Source organism: Triturus cristatus, chromosome 6 (assembly GCF_964204655.1).
Source record: "Triturus cristatus chromosome 6, aTriCri1.1, whole genome shotgun sequence".
In the NCBI taxonomy this organism is placed as follows: Eukaryota; Metazoa; Chordata; class Amphibia; order Caudata; family Salamandridae; genus Triturus; species Triturus cristatus.
In genome coordinates, this window is record NC_140589.1 from 1,432,698,797 (window position 1) to 1,432,723,228 (window position 24,432).

The 24,432-nt window shown below is 43.3% G+C and overlaps 1 protein-coding gene across 3 annotated transcripts in view; it reads left to right on the plus strand.

Annotated features, from left to right (window-relative positions):
- Window positions 1-24,432, plus strand: part of MTHFD1L (methylenetetrahydrofolate dehydrogenase (NADP+ dependent) 1 like) — a 1,409,858-nt gene that overhangs the window by 24,903 nt on the left and 1,360,523 nt on the right. The window contains exon 1 of one of the 3 annotated variants that reach the window (XM_085612492.1): window positions 13,577-13,852. The exons of the other annotated variants lie outside the window; for them this stretch is intronic. Within the exon in view, the coding sequence (XP_085468618.1) occupies window positions 13,791-13,852 (62 nt within the window). The 5' untranslated portion in view covers window positions 13,577-13,790. Of the gene's footprint in view, window positions 1-13,576; window positions 13,853-24,432 lie in introns of those variants that run through there. 3 annotated transcript variants of the gene reach the window in all.

Consider the following 24,432-nt stretch of genomic DNA (forward strand, 5'->3'; position numbering starts at 1 on the left):
ATCAGCAAGTGGAGAGAGCATGGAAAAAAGTGAAGTAACAGGAAAAGGAAATTACATCAGTTCAGCACATGACCGGAAACTTAATGGATTGGGTAAGTCGGGGAAAAAAACCCAAGGAAGAAGCAGCCATGATAGGAAAGGAAAAAAGAGAAAAACCTGAATTGATCCAGCTGTGGAGCAGCTTTAAAAGGCAGCTGCAAACTTTCAGACAGGTGATTGTCATTTCAGAGCTGAAGAAACAGGAGTGCAAGAGAAAGCAGTCAGATGTGAGAGTGACTCAGCCTGCAGTTATGGGGCTATTGCGGTATTTTCGGAGTCCTGTGAAACGTGAAAACCCGCAAGATGCCACGATTCTCGAGCACCCAGTCCGCTATGAAGCAACGGATGTAAAGGCCACTTTCCAGTCTGTTGACTCTCGTCTCCTTTTGCTCCCACCTGCTTCTATAGGAACTTCATGGTCTCCAGACAGACCAATTGCCTTGCTTAATCAGGCTTGTTCGCACCATCTCAAAAAATATTTTACGGCTGAACCATGTAGCTCCTTTGATATTAAGCCTCTTGTGATGAATTCCAGCGAGTCAATGCTGGTTACCTCCAATAGTCAACAGCTCCCTTCTATTACTACTGTTCCCTCATATGCTTTTGGCACAGTGTTTCCTAATAACATCTCCTATGATTCAATATATTGTGCTGCCCAACCTCTCTCTATCTCACATATCCCTCATGAAGCAAACCTGTGTCCTGGTTTTAACCAATTTCCCATCTTTGACTGGTACAACTCAACCTCATTCTTAATTGGAAAAACAAGGTGGTGGGGATTTTTGTTCCATCATATTAACATGTTCAGGTGCATTTTCTGGATAGGCTCTGAGAGATCTGATTAATGGGGGAAGAGGAGACTTGGTATTGTAGTTTGATCAAGTGGAGCTAGCTGGCAACACTGCTTCTTCTTTTCTGTCTTTACTTGCCTATACATAGTAAAAAGGCTCAGCCTTTGGTCTAATTTTACAAACTTAGAATTGTGTCGCAACTTCTTCTCTGGCACTTTGTTCGGCATAGGTCCTGGCAATATCGTTTAGTTATGGTGGCCCTACTTCTAACAAATTTGATGTTCTCTCTTTTCTTAAACAGTGAATGACTCAAATGCTGCTTCACCTTTCCGGATCATGTTTCTAGCACTAATGCCATTATCCCTTTATTAACTGATTGTATGCACTTGGAAATGCAGAAAAATTTGTGATGAATCAGTGTGGGATAACACTGTAAGAAAGAGAATGTGGATTGGATCACTTTTGCTAAATCTTCTGAAATTATTTGTTTTCAAGAAACGTGGTGCTTATCAAACTACTTTCTGGACGGTATTTCTTGTTCAGTTGAGCTACACCGACCACCTCCGAATAGGCAAAAGGTGGATTGCATATCATGGTTGCTTTGTATTTAAATTGTCTTGTTGCCTTGATTGACCTCTTTTCTCCCAATATTTCTGCTATTTTACTGTGGTTCACGCTGTCATAGGCTGTAGTAAATCTGCAAAGCTTCACTTTTAACAAACCTAATTGTGGTGTTTATCGATCCATTTAAATCTTTTGTTGTTGTTTTATGTGATTCTAAGGCCTATTTTTCCGTTACACTTATGGGTGATTTTTGACTTTTTATTTATGTAATGTATGATAGACTTTTGGAAAAGACAATTGTTTGCATGTTGCACTTCATCATCATTGTCATCATCAATACTTTATTCGATTTTACAAATAAAATCATAAAAGGCAAATATCATAAGTTTACGCACTGATTGTCATAGTCATTCATGTTTAACACTCCCGATAGAAAATGTACAAGACAAATGGAGAGTTTAAAAGCTGTAAAAACAATAAAGCGGGTCTGACTTGAGGAAAAATTAATTGCCTTTAAATTTGGAAGTAGAAACTGATGCCGCAAATTATTCTATTTTGGACAAAACATAGTGACATGTAAAGTATCATTAATCGGAATGTTGTCACAATCACAGCGGGGCAGGTCAGAGTACGAAAGACAACTGTAATTAGAGGGGATAAGGCGAGGAAATAAGTTCAAACTGAAATGGTTCAACAGACGATGTTGATGGTGTGTCATATTCCAGGTTACATATGGTTCTATGTTATTTCCAGTTTGTACTGAAATTGCATGCCGCATAGTGTTTGGTTAATGCTAAATCCTCTTTCTCTGATGCCCACTTTTCCCGAAGCGCTATTACTTCCTTTTTGCCCAGTTAGCATGTTAACGCAGAGGGAATATCTAATAGATCGGACCTCCCGAAGGCCCGCAGGTTACCAGCCACATAAGCAAGCCACGGAATCAGGAAGGGTTTTCCCAACTTTAAACAGTCCTGAATAATTAATTTGCTAAAACTAAGTTAATCCTTTAACCATGTTGCACTTTAATCATTCCATTCAGAGAAAAGGCGTGAACGATTTTTTTTATATACATGTAGCATAGCTTTGTAGCCCACCATAGCGGGCTATGCTGGCCCTTAAAGCCCGCTCCAGCGTTAAAAGCCCGAGTCAAAGGCGAGGGCTTTTCACAAGGGAGCGGGCCTTTGTGTCAATTCTGATTATTTACTTTAAGCCACAGACCATTCTTTAACACACAGCTGAATGCCTACAACCCCAGGGGCCAGCAGCAATCAACAGATGTGTCAGTGATTACACAGCTTGTCGCCTACAACCCTGAGGCTGGCAGTGTTGCTGAGGCAGTTTTAACAATCAGAAACAGAACTCCCTACCAGCCCCTCTTCCCCCCCCCCCCCCCATATTTCTTCTTGGGATTCAGCTAGGTGATTGGCCACATGAAAGGGCTGTGTCAAGGGTCTGAATAGCCCGAAGCTTGGAGATCATGAGGTTTGCATAGTTGTTTACCTAAGCGGGTTCAGGCGTGGGAAACAATCGAAGTAGTTTGTGGTAGGCCGGGAACGTCCGTTAAATTCAGATGAGAGGATGCGGATAAGGGATGCCCAGTGATCAAAATAGGTGTTGCTCTTCTGTTCGAGGGCTAGGTACAATTTCTCCATATCCAATGTAAACCATAGCTTGTGTAGCCAGGATCACTAATCTGGGTTCTTGTCCGTGCCCCAAAGATTGAGGATTACCCACTATGCAGCACCTAGCGCAAGCATCCTCTATTTCCCCCTCCGCAATCAAAGTGGGAATGTCTGAGGATTAGGCAGGCCAAACAAGAGTAAGATTTGGGCAGTGCCACAGAAGGATGAATTACCGTGCCGTCGCCCTCCAACATTCCTTGGAACACCCATGGTTCCAAGCGTGTAGTTGTACTGGCTTCAAATACCAGCAGGACATAATCTTATAAGCCTTCTCAGTGCTAGGCATATTATAAGCTGTATGCTGGGTTCTACGAAAGATGCCCTCCTATTCAGTGTCAAAGTGTCCAGCCCAATTCGGCCTCTCATCTCAACTGCCTTGCGGTTATTGTGGATGCCGTTAGGCCGAGCTAGGTAGTATATCTCAGTGATAAGACATTTTGTCATCCTTGAGGAATAGCCCTTTTTAGGTCTCGCCTGACCCAGCGCATGCGCTGGTCTGGCGAGACTTATTGAGAGGGCTCCGAAAAGTGCTACCAGGCCAGCCTAGAGCTACAGTGCATGTGCGCGCGCCACGCTTTACCGCAATTACTTTCGCTGCCGCACGGCCGCTTTGATGTTTGATCGTGATCCCTATCAAAGCCAATAGGTATCACTTTTGGGACCTTATAAGTATTTAGTTATGCAACTGTTGCATGGCTAAACACTTATAAGGTCCCAAAGGCGAGACCTATTGGCTATGCCAATGCTTGTTCTAAAGGTGTGAGGGACCTTTGAGCAGACGGCCTAATTGAGGGCTGTATCATCCAGTGTCGCACTTGAAGATATTGAATGCGATCGGACTTGTCAAGACCATTATCAGATTTAAGTTGTGAAGGGAATGATCCCTTGAGGGTCAGACATGCAACCTCTGCGTTTGCAGCCACTCTTGCAACCGTCGGAATCTGTCTAGTTGCATCCCTAGGGTAAAGTCCAGATTTGTTAAGATTGGGGTCATTGGAGAAGGAAAAGAACACAAACCTGCTTTAAGGGCTTTTGCGTGCTAAATCAGAAATACCACGCCAGGAACCAGTGAGGAGTAGAGACCCCAGGCCCTGTTCTCCTAGGAGGCCAAGGTTCCTTCCAATTTTGGGAACCTGCCACTGCCTAGTTCATGACGCACCAATTTTGATCAGTGCATGAGCGATACCGTTTAACCAGGAAGCGCAATTGTGAGGTCTGATAATATCGCGTTAGAAAGGGTACGATATGTACGCTGTTTTTGAAGGCGTGCTTTTCTCCCTTCCCATATAAATTTCGTATTTTCGTTTGTAGAGAACCAAGCGCATGTTTGGAAGTGGTCAATGGAAGGGCCTGAAAAAGAGAGGATACTAGGGCGGATAGTCCTTTTAATAGCGGCCCCTCTGATGAGCCATGAAAGGTGTAATCGGGACCAATGATTGTCAGACCTATTTGTGTGGTGAGGGCTGCATAGTTTAATAAAATGGTTTTAGGGATGGAACAAAATAGTTTAATCCCAAGGCAAGGGATGGAGTCTGTGGTCCAATCAAACGTGAATTAGGACCACAGATAGTTTTCATGTTGTGAAGTAACTGACAGATTGAGTATCTGGGATCTTTGCATATGGACTTTAAACCCGTAGATGTTTCCAAAATTTTGGAACTCTGTGACCAGGGCAGGTAGAGACGTCAAAGGGTTTGTAATGGCCAGGATCATATCATTGGCATAAAGGCTAATAAAATGCTGGGTCCCTCTGAAATGAATCCCAGAAATATCTGGGTGTGACCTAAGGCGTTGGGCTATGGTTTCCATGTATAGGGCAAAAAGGAGGGGGGATAGGAGACCTCCTTGAAGAGTACCTCGTCAGACAGGCAAAGGTTGAGGTGAGACCCCATTAACACGGACAGTAGCCCTGGATGTGCTGTATATACTACGGACTCGGCTCCGGAACCGATCGCTAAAACCAAAGCGCTCCAGAATCCTAAAAAGATAAGGCCAATAGACCCTATCAAATGCCTTCTCAGTGTCTATTGAAAGCAAGAGGGCCTCGGTTTGTGTGCAAGTAGTTTTGTCTAGCAAATGAAAGATACGGCTAGTCTTATCTCCACATTAGCGGGCAGGTATGGTTCAATTATCCCTGGCATCATGGGATTAAGGCAATGGGCTAGGATGCTGTGAATATTTCAGCGTAAATGTTTAAGAGTGATATGGGTTGGTAGGACCCACAAAGCGCAGGGTCCTTGCCGGGCTTAGGAATAACTGAGATCTAAGCCTCTAACAAAGTCTGTGAGCGGACCTGTGACAGCGAAGCAGTTAAACAGGTGTGTAAGGACAGGGGCATGATCCGGCAAAAGGTTTTATAAAATTGTGCAGGGAAGCTGTCTGGACCCGGGAATTTCAGGCGGGTTATGGCCGAGACGACTTACTTGATACGAATGGGTTTATCGAGCAAATCTGCAACATGGGCAGTGAGGGGGTGTAGATGAGTTATCTAAGGGGAAGTCCTCGAGCTCAGTGGGAGCATCATCAGAGAGTGTATATAGATAGGGTGCTATAAAAGTTCTTAAATGCTGACACAATTAGGACGTCTGTACGATCTTCCTTGAAAGGGCTGGTGTGGATCACTTGGACTGATCCAGTGTGAATTTTAGCTTGTAGTTGGTGCACAAGCATCCTACTGCAGTGGTTACCACCCAATTAAAAATATTTTTGAGGCGGACCAAAGTGTATTTGCATGGTCAAGGTAATGCCTCTTGAGCAGTAACCAAGATTTTCCCAACTTCCTCCAAACCTGGGGCGCCCTGGTACGCATATGGATGGTCTCCAGTTCTAGGACTTTCTGTGCAAGTATCTGCTCCTTCTTCTTGCGTTTCATATTTTCAGCAACCGAAATGGCAATAAATTCCCCACACACCACCAATTTTAATGCTTCCCAGTGGGAAGATGTAGACGTGTGTTTATTGTCATTAGTACGAAGATAGTGTACTATTGTCTGTCGAAAGGACGAAATCGTGGAGGGGGCTTGAAGGACACTCTACCTAAGGCACCAGCACGATGTCTTTGTATAGCTCATGTCGAAGCGTACAACCAAGGTGAGGAGAGCGTAATCGGAAAGTGAACAAGGTGCAATTTAAGATCTGCACACTAGTGCCTGGAAGGCCAAAGTTGCCAAGAAATGGTCAATCTGGGTGAAAGTTTTATGCGCTGCAGAATAAAATGTATAATCTCGCCTATTCGAATGAGCAATTCACCAGACATTGCACAAGCTGCAATCGGCAAGCCATCAGAGCCCCAGTGTGGAAATGGCCCCCGCCAGGTCAGAGCCCTGACAAGAGCGATCCAAAACATTGTCCATCACAAGATTCAAATCGGAACCAATCAATGTAGCAGCATTGGGGGAAATGCAAGACTGAAGTAAGGGCGCTTGTGAGGAACGTTTCTTGGTGTTCATTAGGAGCATATATGTTGGTGAGGGTGTAGTAGAAAGTGCCTATGCAAAATCTGTACGTTTGAGCTCAGCTACTTTGGTCAATATTTACCCTCAAAAGTTCTGTGAGAGAAGGATGCCCCCGCCCCATGTTTAGATGAGGTAGAAGACTAGAGTTGGCAAAACATAACATTTTGATTGCATGCGATGAATGTTTCTCGGTAATAAGTGTCTCTTTCAAAAGGCAAATGTCGCTACCAGACGCTTCTAAAAGGGACAGAACATCCTTTCATTTTGTGAGGTTATTGAGACCTCTAACATTGAGGCTTGGTATTTTAACCTCTAAGAAATTTAATCAGAAGGGCTAACTAAATATGTGAGCAGGACCTCCAAGAATCACATGGACAACCCTCAAACCCGGTAAAGAGGATCTGCCCAGGGACTTGAGCAGGGACATTTTGAGCAGGCCATAATGCTCAAAGGAATAAGGAACCCCAGTTAGCATAGTCTAGAAGAAGACTCCAACATCAAGAAACCAAACCAGTTGTTACAGTCCGTCATCAGTGGCAGAATACATTATGGGCAAGGCCAGGGGTCAGAGAGGCGAGGGTCTTGATCTGTATGGAAAAAGCCTGAATCCTGCCATCACAGGCCGACGACCATGGAAAGATGTGCCGATGTAAGGAAGTGTATCCAGATGGCAAACCTTACAGTGCTGCTTCAGGTGGGTGCTCCACCTGTGCCAGAGGCCACTTTGTCCAGTACTGCTTTGCACTCTTGTGTGCACTCTTCTATGCCAGAACGCATCTGGCCTCATCCAGAGTCCTGAGCTGGTGGAGCTGGCCATCCATAAGACACCTCTTTGGAGTGCAGAAAATATGTTATCTGTTTGAACTCTCTGCGACGTTGGGGGATGAGGAGGTAGACCTCGTGATAAAAAACAATCGTGTGGCCCTGAAAGTGGATAGGTTGTTTGTTTCTGGCTTCTTACAGAATAGCTTATTTAATTTGGATGGCGTGCAAACAAGCCAAGATGTCTGACAGCCTACCCACAGGCCCCCGAGGTGTCTGTCCATTGAGCCCTGTGAAGCTGAAGCTCAGCGTCGTCGTCCTCCCAGCCCAGAACTAAATGGAAAAGAGCGTGGGGGTAGCCTCGAATGTCGGAGCCTTCAATACCCGCGGGGACTCCCCTAAGTCTGATATTATTATGTCGGGATCTGTTTTTGAGGTCCTCGGTCTGGGCTTTAGGCTCATCCTGCTGCTCATTCTGATGTTGAGCTCATCCTGCTGTTCAAGTCTGATATTATTACAATGGGATCTGTTTTCGCGCTCCTCGGTCTGGGCTTTGAGCTCATCCTGCTGCTATGTGTATGGAAGTGCTGCAGCAACAAATGATGGACAGACGGAATGCTGAATGAACAAACATTCACCCCCAGTCAAGAGATCAGGGTTAAATCCATCATTCTTTTGCTCACTACACCACCCCAGTTTGGACCCAGCCATACGCAAATTAGTCTTGATCCTGCTCCTCATGGGAACAATCCTGCCCGAACTGCCAAGCCGGGTCCTCCCTGGATCCAAAACAAGCATCTTGGGACCGGGTTCGGGCCAACACCCCTCATCAGTCAGTCTACCTTGAAACCAGTGGCAAAGCGTGCAAGGAACTCACCTCTGTGCAGATCAATTCCACTTGGGACGAAAAGTGCTGCAGCAACAAATGATGGACAGACTGCCCAGACATGGGTCCCTTGCTCGCTGTGCCACTGGATTCAAGCTAGCCTGGCTGATGAGGCGATGCAGTGAGCGCAAGGTAGGTGTTTTAAAAAAAAATTGTTTTATTTAATTTTACTTGTCCGTCGTCTGTCGACTACTTCCTCCCCCCCCCCCCCCCTCAACTTCCCCACCTCGCCGCTCCTACCTGTGCCAGCCGCGCCTGGTATTAGGACATTGAAATGTTGAAAACAGTGGGCCTATACCAGTTCATTGAGGCTGCTGTTGTTCCATTGTCTTCAGCGGAGTTCTCAACATTCCAATGTTCTATTCTGTCTTTCTGAACTGAGGAGAGGATAATGATTTTGATCTGGTTACTCCCACTTTTACTGGCCGGGGCCATTTATTTACTATTGATTTTTTTTTTTTATCTCTGCTACCACCTTGTTTATTTAAGGATTTGAAAGTTGGAGTTGGGGATTTTGGGCGATCACAAACTATTAGTCTTTTGCTTAAAAGAGCATTCTTGTACACATGATTATGTTTGTTCTTGCTCTGATTGAGGTCACGCAAGACCAGGGTGTCAGACTCTGTTGGCCTAGCTTAGTTTCCAATCACTTTAAAAAAAATCAAGACTTGTAGCTGTCTTCTGATTTTTCCACCTGACATTGTCATCTTTGACACTTAACTCTTTGGATGCCATTTGCTAGTATACCAAAAGACATTTGACTGTAACCCATAATGTCAATAAAAAAAGAAATCCTCCAATTTGTTGGATCATGTGTACTGTCTAGCTCATTGCAAGCTAATCTGGGTTATAAAGTCCCCACAAATGAGCACTGTAGTAGCCTCCTGTAGAGTTGGCTACAAACCTATGATTAAATGAAGATTGCATTAGGAAGGAGGCTTGGGATCCTTTAGATCAGGCGTGCGCACTGAAGAATAGTATTGCCTTTTCGAGGGTCAAACATAGCTCGTGTTTGGAGGCCGTGGACTCTCCCTTTTAGGTTCTTATAGCCAACCAGAAGCTTGGCATGTCAGCATTTATGCTGACATTTTGACCAATGTGTCTAATGATTGTCATTTAAAACCAGACTGTCTCTAGTTTATTTTCCCCCTGAGGAATTATGGAGGTGATAATCAAATGCCCTATGGGTAAAGTTCTGTATTCTGATGGGTTGCCCACTAACCTATACAACATCATCCTCCCCTTTGCGCTTCTCTTTTTAACACTGCTAAATGCAGCACCCATGACCGCCAGGAAGCCCCTCCTCCTCACATTCCCCAATTGTGCCAGTTTTAAAAAGAGTAATGGAAGTGATCCCTGCTGCTACAGGCGTATCTCTTTATTTAACTCAGTCGTAAACATAGCTGGTCATATTTTGTAGGAAAGACTTTCTAGCTGAGCTAGTGAAAGTCCTAATATTTTTGATGTCCAGCATAGTTTTAGGGTATGGCCAGGCACAATTAGCTAATGTTTGAACCTCCACCTAATAATTCATAACTATACTTTGGCCAAACTGGGAATCCGTGCACTTGGCTATCATGGACCTTAGCTCTGCATTCAAGTGGGTGAATCGCAGTAAACACTAGCCCATTACCCCCTCAGTTGGGGTAGACCCCCAACATTGCCAAATTTTTGCTTGACCTCCACTCGAATCATGCAGCTAGAGTCACACATGGGCCAAGGGAGAATGCCTTCAATCTTTTAACTTACAAAAGTGGGTATGTCAAGGGTGTGTCTTTATATTTATATTCACTGAAAAAACCACAGGTTTCAGGGGCGTTATAGTTAGTTGGACATTTCGCTCATACAAAACCAGAGAAATTTGGCCGTTATAGTTAGTTCAGCTAACTATAACTCACGCTCCCGCAATGCACTGATGATGACGTCACATATTACATCATTCATGACATGGTCAGTGACATCACTGATGACATCACTGATGACATCTCAAATGACATCACTGATGACATCATCCAGTGACTGTGTTTCTGTAAAGTTTAAATATGTGTGTATATATATATATATATATATATATATATATATATATATATATATATTTTCACTGAAAAAACCATAGGTTTCACACAAGTTATAGTTAGCTGTACATTTCACTCGTAAAAAACAAATGAAATTCCCCTGTTATAGTTAGTGCAGGCAACTATAACTCACGCGACCGCAATCCTCTGCTGATGCTAATACTGTATTTAGACACTTATTTGCCCATGTCTTCTTCCATTAAATGTTAGCTATACATATATTACAAATATTTTTTTTTCATAAAGACCCATATGTCATCAGCAGAGGATTGCGGTCGCGTGAGTTATAGTTGCCTGCACTAACTATAACGGGGGAATTTCATTGGTTTTTTACGAGTGAAATGTACAGCTAACTATAACTTGTGTGAAACCTATGGTTTTTTCAGTGAATTTGTACGTTTTTTTAAATGCTAAGTTACTTTACGCCATTCGTGGCGTGCGTGCCCAGTTAACGCAGTTCGTTCCGTGCGCGCACGGTGCGCTTCGCGCACCGTGCGCGCACAGTGAGCACGCGGTGCGCTTCGCGCACCGCGCGCCCACTTTACGCAGTTAGTGCCGTGCACGCACGGTGGTCACGCGGTGCGCTGCGCGCACCGCGTGCCCACGTTACGCGGGATGGGCCATGTACGCACGATGCGCTTCGCGCACCGTGCGCACATGGGGGACATATTATGCACTTCGTTGTGAAAGTTATTAATTTGTACTTTCCATTAGTAAATATGCCATGCACAAATGGTGCACTGCGGGCACCGTTTGCACACGGGGTGGGGAACATGTGGATAATTTTTCTTTTTTGAAAATTTTTTACCGTACGCGTACGGTAAGCGTAATCAGCGATTTTTCGAAAAAAAATAAATTTGTTTTTTTGGCCTTGGGGGTTGTTTTGGGACACATATATGGATGCTGGGTGGTTAAGAACTGAATATACTCCCCCTGTAGATATTTTTTTGTCTTGGTTTTTGCAGCCCCCCTCAGAGTGCGAGAGAGAAAATGGCGGCCGCCGCTTCCTGGTTTCGACCGATTCGAATGTTTACTTAGATCGAACAGCCAATCAGAATCGCGCACGTCACCGTACGCGTACGGTAAGCGCACCGTAAGCGCACCGTAAGCTGGCTCAGATATATATATTGATTTAAAGGCTATTTTCTCAGAATCTACTGAACAGATTTGCACTTCCTTGACCTGTAGACTACCTCTCTGCCAAATTTCAAGGAACTCTGTTCAGCCGTTCGGGCTGTAGCTGTGTCTAAAGGTCCTATGGAAGAATGCATGGGAAAAACGCGTTTTGGGACCCCCCTTTTATCTCGGCCCCCGCTTGACGAATCCCCCCGAGACTTTCAGGGTAGGAGCGGAGCATAGCGCCCCACCTATTTTGAAAATTTGGCGAGGATTCGTCGACCGGCGCCAAAGTTATTCAAAATAGAATGTTGTGGTTTTCCTATGGAAACAGGGTCCTAACTATAACTACCTACTGGCGACCGCCAGTAGGTAATATAGATATAGATTTAGGTTTTTGAAGGGCAGCGTATGCCAGTTGCAGGTGATTGCCCTTTCCCAGCATAACTGTATGCCGATGTAGTTTTACTTTCTAGGACCGTTAACAGCCTTAAATAGTTGATTACTTTGTATTTATGAACAGTTTTTGGATTTAACCAGTAATTTTACTAAATCCTATTATGATTTTGGGTCCCAGAGTTTTTGAAGTTAAGGCAAAGCAAAGTAATTTCTTTTTCCTTATTTGGGATTTTGTTTCGATTCATCTAATAATCGCCCAGTCTCCTTTCTAGCAAAAGACCATTATTTTGCATAGTTATCTCAGCAGATTTGACATTGCTACGTGACTAGGCAATAAGCCTACTGAAGCCATGATCAAAATCTGTCAAGCTAAATGTGTAGCCTTTGCTTCCTGTGGATCTGATATCCAGGGATACACAAATTTATCCCATCTACAAATGGGTAAAAAACATGTTTTTTGATTCCTTCGGTTTTATGCCCCATAGTGGTTCAACATATGTTTAAACACGGGAAGCTAGTCCAGGGTTACAGCATTGATCTTCTCAAATTACATCCCCTTTTACTCTAGCTCTTCATATGTCTTGGACCAGAAACTGGACTTAACTGCTTATTATTAAGGACTGTCTTGGGTTGGACTCGGCTGCCCAAACTCCTTGGCTGAGCTATATTCAGTAATTTTTCTTGCAACTTAGCAGTGCAGACCTATTCCTCCAGCCATACTCAATTGTTCAATCTGATGTGCAATGCCCTAAAATGGCTTGGAATTGAAAAAATAGTTGACCTTATGTTTTATTCTTTTTAAATCTTTATCCCCAAATAAACCTTTCATGATCTTTGTGGTATGAAACAGACAGCATTTGGTATTAACTTGTTTCAGATTGAATTTGTTGCACTGTCTCCTTTGTGTCTTCAAGGGTTGATCTCGTATTCTTCTCTCCACTCTTGTCACTGTGATTTTTGTTTCTCTTCAGGACACTCTGCTCTTTCCTACGTTCTGTAGCTTTTCAAAACAGTTGCAGAAATAATTTCTTATTTGGCTACCTAAGATATTGAACTTTAGACAAGTTAGACAGGCTTAAATTTACCTGCAAAACCTATCGGGCCCTTACACTTGCTTTGTGTATGAAAGTTTGTTTTTATTTGGGGCTGTTAAATTGAGATTTTCTTTTAGCCTTTAATTGTTTTATTTTTCTGTAACATGTAATTCACTGGTTGATTGTTTATTTCTGTTTTAAAAAATATATATATCTATTTAACTGACTCTGTGATTAATTGTATTTGCCATGCTTGTTTTTATTGTATTTCATTGAATTACATTTATGGTTTTATACTATAAAAAACAAATTATGATTTTTTGAATTGAAGTAATTGACTAGGATTTGCTCATTTTGGCTAAATAGGAAATCCGGGTTTAAGCCCAAGTTTTCTGATTTTTCACTTTGTAGAAGTCATCAGCTACAAAGGTATATCTTTCTAGCTCTGTTTTACATCAATGGTTAATGCTTTCCCTTTAATTCTTTGGGTAGCTCAGGGGCGTAACAAACGCCCCCGCGGTGCGGGGGGGGGGGGGGGGGGTTAGTCTTCAGTACGTGAAGGGGGCCCCCTCCGAGAAATTAATCCTGCCTGCGCTGGGTTTGGAGGACTCGTTGTAAAGATTACCAGCCATGGATATATTGTGTCTTTTCCTGCTGCTCCCTCTGTCGGCCCCGCCCAGCCTCCCTGAAACACACATAGTTGCGGATCTTCAGCAGGGGCGGGACCGCTAAATTAAGAACGACATTGAACGAGGCTGTGCCTTCTCTGGTCTCGTCTTTCGGTGGAGCAGAAAGCCATTGAGCGCGAAAAAAGGAATGAGATGTTAAGTGTGCTTGCTGTTTACACTTAAAATATTTCAAATATAGTTAGTAGCGCTGCCGCCTTCCAGCGTTATACCCTCCTGGAGGAGAACTGAATGTGTCTCTGCACCCACCCGAAAAAAAACATTGAAATGCTCCTCTGCTGCAGCCTGCAGTCCTGCCCAGGATGGTCACAAATCTTCCAAAGCTAGTGACGTCGCAGCTCAAGGGAAAGGAAGCAGATAAACCGTAAGCATAAGTATTATTAGGCAACCTCTCCGATCTATCTTTGTCACTTATGATGTGCATTTCAGTCAATGCATGCCAGGTTATCAAATCCGTGGCTTATTTTGGGAGCAGAGCAGAAGTGCTCCAGTGGCTGTGATTGGAAAGCCTGTACTTGATGGGGTCATGATCAACTGTTGACATCGACTCAGCACCTGCTCGGGCCTCTCCCATGCCCCCCCTCCCCCACCCCAATAGGAGTGGCGCGCGCGACCTGTACAGATGCTCGGCGAGGCCAGAGTTTGGCATGCACAGAATAAGGTAAGGCGAGCCCTTATTATTAATAGGCTGTTCTGCGTACCGCAGCTGCTTGATGGCTGGCACTGCACTGACTGTATATCTGCAACCACTACCGTAAACTGAGAATATCACCCTGAGAAGTTGCTTTTGGGGGCTGGAAAGCAAGCCTTCAGCCTAAGGATGAGTTTGCAGAAATGGCAAAAGGCAAATTAAAAGACAAAGTAATGAAACCATGCAAGTCTTTACTTTTCCCTGTTCAAACCTTCAAATATAAACCATGCAGTTGCAGATAGGCGTATTTAAGTGCATTAAATCAAATAGCAAATCGGGAATGGAATAATGTAGCTATAGGGCTGTTTTTAAAAGGTCTATTGGTGGTGATCTAGTCCCCTCACACATGTATTCAACCATTTGTTGACCCTGAAGTAACAATTATGTAGCCTGAGGTGACCATAATGCGCTTTCCGCAAGTTATGAATTTTTAAGCAACAGGCTCTAGCAAATAAAAACAATCAAACTACAAATCCCAGAATGCAGTAAGGGGTTGGTTATAAAAGCCATGGATGACTAAAGTTCTAATTCATAATGATGACACATGGGTTATCACCTTTCTGACATATCATGACATGATGCTGAAGCAAAGGCACCAGTCAAAAGTTTCAATTTTGTACAGTGGCAGAAGTGGGGTATGACTGGTGCAACCATATGAAAGTAAAAGCCAACTTCGCAGAAGCAGCGCAATGGATTTGAAGTTTGTAGGTCCATATATTTTTTCCCCCAAAGTTAATTTAAGTAAAGTGAGAATAAAAGTCATTCAATGAGAATCCTTATTTTTAACGCAGTGTGAGTGAGTCCACCAGATAGCTGCCCTGTGGCAGTGAGATGAAAACGTCCATCAGTCCTAGTTTTATAGCCAACAGCACTGTACATTCTGGGGCCTGTGTTTGCACTTTTCTCACTGACAGATTGGCTGTTAATCATATCAGGCCAGTACTAGTCAGGACTGCTGTATTAAATGCCTAAAGTCAAAGCACACGATGTACTGCAGCAGCATGTTCATGTGATAATGTTCTTTATTATTGCCAACGAAGGTAAATGTTTCTTAAGCAGCGTGATGTAACTCCTAATTGCCAAGCAAACAAACGCTAGCACTCTGTAGAAATGGCACAGTTTATACAGAGGAGTTTTAAGGCATTGGAAAAGTGGGCTCTGGCCCAGGGCCCCTCCTCTTAGAGCCAGCTATGTTCTTGACCTGATGACGTTGAATCATTTTTAAACCGAATGCTGCAAACTGCATTTGTTTTCTTATCATTTATTTTTATTGTGCTGTAGTCTATCAGACATTTTGCAGACAAAATGTGTTTGTTTCATGAAATATCCAAATAAAAAGTTTTTTTAGATCAATACAGGACCTCATATATGAGAGATAGGAGGGTGTGACTGAGATTATTTGCAGTAACTTTAGTGAGCTGCTGCTGTGTTACAATACTGAAAACACACATCACTATCCCTGAATATCAGATGCACACACATTAATAATTTGACTAATGAGGGCATGAAGGAGCTGAAACTGTATCATAAAATCAAAGCTGTTCCGAACCGGGCGCCCCCCCCTTCCTCCAAAAAAAATACGTTTGGCCCAGGGCCCGCAAAATCCTTAATGTCCCCGAGTTCATACTCCAAATGGGACAAGGCATTACTGCTGGTTTCTATAGTGTCACTCAAAGACAATGAAAGTTCACACACAACCACACTGAACCAAAGAATTGTCACACAAAAACAATCTTAAACCTTAGCACAAGGGTGGGGGTTGGGGCCCCAGAGAGAGCATTCTCCTCAGGGCACTGCTCAGGACCCTGACAAGGGTGGGGGCCCTCAGAGAGGGCATTCTCCTCAGGGCACTCCTCAGGACCCTGACAAGGGTGGGGGTTGGGGCCCCAGAGAGAGCATTCTCCTCAGGGCACTGCTCAGAACCCTGACAAGGGTGGGGGTGTGGGCCCCAGAGAGCATTCTACACAGAAGGGACGAGGCAGCACAGAACTGACCGGGGCAGAAGAAGGTTTGCAGCTCCAGGAACAGGATCTGCTGGGATGCATTGGAAGGTAAACAAGCATTTGCCATGCAATTGGTCTTGCATTTGTGAGAGTTAAGAGCGATTGATGTTGTAAAGGACAATGTATTTTACTTATGCGTTTTCTGTTTGGAGTGAATGTGTATGGTGTCAAGTGGACATATGTGGTTTGGATTGGAATTGTTAATTGTGGAATTGTTATGTGGATTAGATCTGTGTGGTGAAATAATGTGGCATAGTGTGCAGTGTAATTATGTATATAGTAATTATGTGGTATTGAGTGTACTGGAATTATGTGGAGTGGGATTGTGTCGTGGAGGGGAATTGTGTGTCGTGGAGTGGGATTATCTGGAATGGTATTTTCTGTTGTGGAGTGGTATGTAGTGGAGTTTACTTATGTGGTGTGTTAAATATTGTAACATGTTGTGGAATTTTGTGGTGTAGATTGGATGTGTGTGGTTTGTTGTATAATTGTGTTGGTTTGAATTATGTTTAATTATGTGGTGTGGAATGGAAATGTGTAGAGTTGAATTGTGTGACGTGGAAGTGTGCACGGTTGAGTGAAAATTATGTTGAGTGGTATTATGTGGCATAGTGTGCAGTGTAATTATGTATATAGTAATTATGTGGTATTGAGTGTACTGGAATTATGTGGAGTGGGATTGTGTGTCGTGGAGGGGAATTGTGTGTCGTGGAGTGGGATTATCTGGAATGGTATTTTCTGTTGTGGAGTGGTATGTAGTGGAGTTTACTTATGTGGTGTGTTAAATATTGTAGCATGTTGTGGAATTTTGTGGTGTAGATTGGATGTGTGTGGTTTGTTGTATAATTGTGTTGTTGGTTTGAATTATGTTTAATTATGTGGTGTGGAATGGAAATGTGTAGAGTTGAATTGTGTGACGTGGAAGTGTGCACGGTTGAGTGAAAATTATGTTGAGTGGTATTATGAGGCATGGTGTGAAGTGTAGTTATGTGGAATGTTGCTATGTGGCATAGACTGGATTTATGTGGAGTGTATTTATGCAATATGGAGTAGAGCATAATTATGTGGTCTAATTATGTGGTGCTGAGTGGTATTATGTGGAGTGTAATTATGTTGTGTGATGAATTGTGTGGGGATGAATTGTGGAATTGTGTGTCGTGTGGAATTATGTGGCATGGTGTGGTGTATAATTATGCAGAGTGGAATTATGCAGCGTGCTGCATAGTTATATTTTGTGGAGGGTAATTATGTGTTTGGAGTGGAGTGTAAATATGTTGTGTGAAGTATAATTACATAGGTTGAAGTGTAATTATGTGTAGTTGAATTGTGGAGTGTAATTATGTGGTTTGAGTGGTATTAAGTTGTGTGGAATGTTATTATGTGATGTGGAATTATGCGGTATGGAGTGAAGTGGAAATATGTGTTTTTAAATTTTTAGGATTGTAATTATGTGGTATGGAATGTTGTAGGGTTAAATTATTTATCATTGAATTGTGTGGCATGGAATTATGAGATGTTCAAATGTGCTGTGTGGTAGAATTGGGAGGCATGGATTTGAACAAGCTATGCACGCTAAGGCTTTTATGTCATGGGGTTCAAAGTTGACGATTGTCTATTTTTCTATGTAAAAATATGGGCTGTTTCTTTACGTTTCGGTAAATTTCTGAACAATTTGTTAAGCTGAATTGTATTGTTGCATTGTGTGCACATGCAGGAAAGAACGAGTGTCTGGCAGATATGCAAAAAATCATCCTAGGTCTCAGTATTAACTTCCACACTTATAAGCAGTAATTCCGATTCTAGAATGAGTTACCTGTTTGCTTTACAATGACAGTTAGTAAAACAAGCAAGTGCTTTCCCAGCATGTACAAGTAGCAAATGTTTTAAAGGGGCTTGTTTTTGTGCAAGGTATTGCCTTTCCCAGTTCACGGGAGGGATAAAAAACATGTCCAGATAATAATAGGGTTGACAGGATGGTGTGACAGTAGAATATTGATACATGTGGATCTGGTGAGGACTGCGGGCAGCAAGTGCATAAGAAAATACTATATATCTTTTCCGTTGTTCTCTATTAGTTATTAGTAAGGAAGGGGGAAGAGAAGCGTTCACTGACAGCATTCGGTTAGTCTTAGGGAGACAAAGAATGCTGTGGTAGATGCCACCCAGAAGGCATAGGTATATGACACAGGAGCTGCCAATGAAAGGAAGTGGAAATGCGCTTTAGACGTTGCCAATATTGAAGGTTACTGTGCGGTTGCAGACTTCGCTGGGCTGACAGTGGGTGTGGAAATGCTACGTTGTCATTGTAGGTTAAATTACATGAATGGCGCAGTTTCTCCGGTGTTTGTCCTTGGGGTACTTGCTAACTGGTGCTACATATGGGATCAGGTTTGCCTTTGACAGGAGTTATGGTTTAGTGGGGTACATCGTGTAAAATAAGTTTGGTGTGAGTAAACAAATTGGCCCCTTTTTACATTTAATATTGTTGTGTGCATCATGCAGAGGATGAAAAGCAGCAGGAATGGCTTTGATGCCGGAGAGGCTAGCAGGAAGAACTGTTTTGGGGTGGTCATTTTTAGAGATTGTTGAACATTTTTTAAACTACCACAGTGGCATTGGGGAGAGCAGCAGCTGAAAGGCTCTGTCTTTACTGGTAGGCAGTGGTTAGATGGGGACCGGCCATCAGTCTTTCGGTCGGTGGTGGACAGGGGAGCAGTGGGCGGCAGTCACGGGTTCACAGTGCCATCGAGGGGTGGTTTTAAAGGCGGACGGAAAAGCTTAACTGCGGGTTTCGTAGGGGTGAGAGTAGAGTTAATGGATGTGTTAGTAGCAGGCACGAAGGCAGTGGTCTGTGTTTGGAGGTGGTCAACTGAGCGGGCTTTGCTTGAAGGTGGGTCATCATGTAGAAGGATGTTTTTGGTGGGTCGGCTTGAGGCAGTGTTATGTAACTTTGCTAGAGGGCGCAGCAGCAATATTTACTGATGTATGTAAATCGCCCGATGATAGGGCGGATGTGACCAATGGAGGAACCAGAATCCTTTTTTATGGCTAGGGTGAGCCCCTGCAGTATGGCGGGTCGCTGGCCTGAGACCTCTTGACTGGCGTGGAGAATGGGGGGGGGGGCCCTCCATGTACTTTGCAGGGGGCCTCCTCAAGTTTCGTTACGCCACTGGGGTAGCTATATCACTACAGTGGGTAATTAATACTCTGTAAATTAATATATTACATGTTAAGTCAAGTAACAACAAAAAAACTCTCTAGAATCAATTACAAAGTTTATGGAAAATGCTTTCGCATGTTTCCCTTCACAACACAAATCCATTTTAGGAGAGGCTCAAAACCTTCAGTGAAGGCAGTGAAAGGGCTTGGAGAAAATTAATTAGCATAACATTCTTTTCGGAGCACATACACAGCTGGGTTCTAAACTATCAACCCATATGAGAATCTAAAACTGCTCTGGGCAGCACCCCCTCCATTGCAGTAGTAGGCATAGGTTAGATGGATTGGGTGCTTGGTGATTGAGAAGAGGGTAGGCAGCAGAGCCACACAGACTCTGCTCATTTTTGGCCCGAAGTTCCAAGCGGACCTCAAGCCGAGTCATGCAGTACAAAGAGCCAGGCATCTGGCTTGAGCCTCCAGTAGCTTCCCCCCCCCTCACATTCTTTGTGCGTGTGTGCGCGTGTGTGTGAGAGAGAGAGAGATATATAGGCCCTCATTAGGATGTCAGTCTGAAAGCCTCTGACCGACATCCTTGGTTTGAATTCCAACCGCCGTATTGGGATTATGGCAGTCGGAATTCAAACCGGCCAGTCATTCATGCTGGCTTCCAATGGGCTCAGGGAGCCCGTCAGCCAGTCGGAAACCCACCATAATACAAAGTGGATGGCGTTTCTGTCGTCTGGATTATGGTGTTGATTTCTGACAGGTTTTCCATGTTGGGCTTTCTAGTTGGGGGGGGAGGGGGGGGCAAGGGGGCACCATAGGTGCCCCCTGTAAATCCATGCACCACGTGGCAGGCACCCACACGGTGTAAGGATTTACACAAACTCCCATTTCTCTATGGGAGCTTGTGCGGCGGGCGTTTTCCGCCCGCCGCACAAGCTCCCATCGAGAAATGGGAGTTTGCGACTGCACCATGTGTGGTCACATTGAAACCACGGTATTTGGAACCGCCGACCTATGGTCGGTCAGTTCCCACACCAAGACTGTGTCGGACGAAGGAAACTCCGACCGACATCGCAAGAGGGGCCATATTCCTAAACCTCTTTCAAATCTGTGACATGGTAGAGGGAACAACCACGGGTGTTGGCGGACTGGTGAAGTGCAAAATAGGGAAAATAAAGCGGAGCCAAATAGTTAATGATATTTAAGCAACTTGTAAGTCATTAATAGACCAATTGAAGTAAAAAATGAATTTTTAAAAAAAAATGTTTTCCTTTATTAATTTACCCCTTGAATTTTTTTTTTCCATAAATGTTGAATTCAAATCAAAATCCAATGAACAAATGACAAACGCCTGTTTTGCGACTTGTCTGTTTAAAAAACAAAAAAAAGCTTAATCAGTGCTGATAATGTAATCCTGGGAGAGATTGCAATATTTTGCATTAGTAAGAAAAACTATAATATGATATTTGCATAGCTAGGATCAACATCCCATGCGCATGTATACTCTCTAGGGGTTACGACATTCAAAGTGTCAGTCAAGAGAGAATTTGTATCTTCAGTTTGAATAACAGAAGTGATTTTGGTTGGACCGTGTTTGAGTTATTGCATTTAAAACACTGCTACTATATAGCGTCAACTGCAGAAGGACTGCCATGATTAAGTATGCTTTTGTTCTTCCTTTTTTTTTTTTTGGGCAGAGTGACTTTACAGTTATGGATATGGTGTTTCGGAATCATGGTTCATTTGATCGAAACATACTTGAGGATAGATTTAATAAGACACACTAGTTGTGCATTTGGTGGACTATGGTATGCCGTACATGTGATAAGCAAGCGTATGTTGGAAATCATTAATGTGGGGTTACATTAGAGAGCCTTCCATGGATGGTGTATTTAGGAACGCAATAGTGTTGGATTTATACATTGTAGGGTTGGGGGAGTGGTAGAGTGCATCTATCATTCCGAAGGAGCCTCTTGGAGCTAAGTAGATTTGAAAGAAGAATTGCTGCTGCCATTGAGAATCTGCCATTTAGATACTGGGGTTGTATAGCCAGATCTCTAGCACTTTCCTGAACTGCTTCTGCGTAATTTGTGATTGTATCTCAAAAAGGATCAAGTCCCATATTGCAGCTCCCTGGTTCCTGAAAGCGCTCGCACCCTATTTCTTGTAGTTCACGGGCCACCTCAAAGATGACTTTGTGAGCAGATCGGAGATTCTGGGAGGTGTACATATAAAAAAAAATATTTAAGAGAAATTTGGGGGCTGAGTTATGGAAGATTTCCTACATTATGTAGGATATTGTTAATAACCTTCTCCTTCTCACTGGCAGCCAGTAAAGTTGTCGGAGATGGTAGACCACTCCGTTGGCTGGGTAGAAGACAACTCCGCTGGCCAGCTTCACTATCACTTAGAGAATTGTAGAACAAAGGAGATTCCTGTATGGGACCAAGAGGTAGAGTATATCTCCAAACGGAGAGGAGGCTTGGCCTGGTGCCAAATGTTCTTGGGGAGGGTGGTTCTTTAAAGAGCCAGAAGGGTGCCTGTCAAAATTGGCAGGCTTTTCCGTCACTGTGGTGGGAGCCTGAGAATAGGAACGTCAAGCTGTGTAGCAGAGACTGTTGCTGGAGCAGTGGGCAATTGTTTTGCTGTGGAAGCATGAGTCCTGCAGTATAACCGTGGTCGTAGCCCCTGCCTTGGCACTCCTGCACCTTTCTAGAAGAGGAGATTTAGTTGGATGGTATGATTCGGTACCGTTAAAGTCTGGCCATTTGAGCGTTTGGGAGAGATTGAGGTAGGGACCTCTACTCTTCATTCCGGAGACGGAATAGGAGTATTGTAGCTCCACGTCCAAGGCTTTTTGTGAGTTAGGGGGCCCTGATACATTAGACTGTTCATTCACTCCACATCTCTATTAATACATTCACCATGGAAGCTCTGATGGCCTTGTTGAAAGTGGACTCCTAGTACTAAATAATGCTCAATTATAACTGGTCATCTTAGGATACACTTCCAATGGGTTAGCTTACATGTGGTTAATATTCTTCATCTTTCTTTACAGAGCCTCGATGGTAATTGCATAGTAATGGTCTTGGGAGCTACCCGGTAATTCAGCCTGCTGGGGGAAAAAAAGATGTAGAGCAATTCATTTTTGCAAAGTAAAATGGTTAATTCAGCCACAACTTTCACGACTGAAGGTGTTGCTCACACTAAAACCCTGAGGCTGAGAATGTGTGGTTAAAAGAAAGAGAATTCTCATCATTGTGCATAAAAACTGTGTGAATGTTTTATTCCTACAAAAGATGCACTTGTTGATGTAAGACAATACACCATATGCATGACCCTTAAAAAGCTAACCAATTGTGGGCCTCGAGCAGAACTAAAAAGGCGAAAGGAAACATTCTAATATATAAAAAATATTCAGTCAACACACACAAGTTCTGAGGCATCTTTGGATAACGTGCATTCCAAGCACTCACTGTAGCTTGAGCCTTTTTTTCATAGATATTTGAATTGTCACACTTTGAGGGTCTGAAATGCATCATAAATAGGTCTTGAAACATCACTAACTCGCTATTTGCCATGTCTGTAGGAAAACTGGAGGATCAAAGCCTGAAAAATATTTGGAGGGAAGAACACATTTTGGAGCGAGAGATTGTCCCATCTTTTGTTGCACTTGCATGATATTCCAGAATTGATTATTTGTAAAGCAGTTCAATCACCCTATCCAACAATGTACGGCTTTCAGCTGTGTTCCATTTGGCAAATTAAAACACCTAAAACCAAAATATATTGCCTTCCAAATACCTCTTTTTGGGTCTCTTGGTTGGATGGACATTGCTTCTCATTTAGTTGGTCAATTTCAATATAATTAAAATAATAATGAGTGTCCCCCTTTTAGCTCTGTAATACCCACAGCTTCGATTTGGTTATTGCATTTAAACTGCTTGCCTCCTATCAAAACCATCAACATTTTAGGGAATCTGCCTCCTCTGAGTACCCTTTCCACTTTCAAAATGCTCAGCAGTCTTGCGGCTTGTAGACTCTTGGGATGGTCACACGAGCAGTCTTGTGCTAGAAACTGGATCACTGGTACCCATCATTTCTGAAATCAAGTGCCTTTGTCCACTTTCTCCTAGGCTACGAGAAACCACAACTTCTGTAGCCACAGGTTATGTTTTGGTGCTTCCTCTTTTCCTTATAAATCTAGAATCGTTGGTTTTGCTGCCAATAACGGGACATGAATTGTTTTCCCTTTAGTGCTGTATAGTAGATACATCTCTTCAAGAGTGAACCCAGCAATATTGCTGATGGATAACTGGCTAGGTCCGAAACACTGATTGTATGTATACTTGTCAGCTCCTCATTCCAATAGTTGTGCAAGTGTAGACAGGCCCAAAGGATATGAACCATTGTACCCTGTTCACCATGCCCCTCCAGCAAGCGTCTATTTAGAATATTTATTTACAGTGTCTTCTTTCCTTGTGTGTGTTGTCTCCTCTGGATCTGTTCCCATTGATCCTCATCTAATGTGGCTGCCCGCTTTTCCCCACTGTTTCTGAAAGGGTTAAAGTGTGTTTTCCTTTGCCTACATAGGTATCTAATACATAGAGGAGATAGCTCGTGTCTGTGAAGTGTTTTGAACAATTTTTCAAATGCAAGTGATCTAGAGTAACTTTTCCTAATCTGGGATTGTATGACCTTTCCTATTTCGGGGTTGTATGACCCAATGTCTGATTATCATGTATTGCTACCTTTCCTCACCTTGAAACCCCAACTGCTTCCTAAGCTGTTGAAAAGTCTTGACTTGGTCTCTGTAGAACAAGTCTCCTACTGTAACCTAGCACTTCTTTTCCAATATCCAAACAATCTGTTGTTCATACTTGGGGTAAACTGTGCATTGTTCAAAAGAGGTGAGAATGGCACTGAATAAGAGGTCAGAGTTCCTGCTCCCACCACTAGTGTGCCTCAGACCTTTATGTGGATTTTGTTATATGGGAGATAGTCTGGGTCTATTTTGCTTTAGATAGCCAAATAATCACCCGCATGTATCTGCTGCTAATTTATGACCTACATGACACTATTACT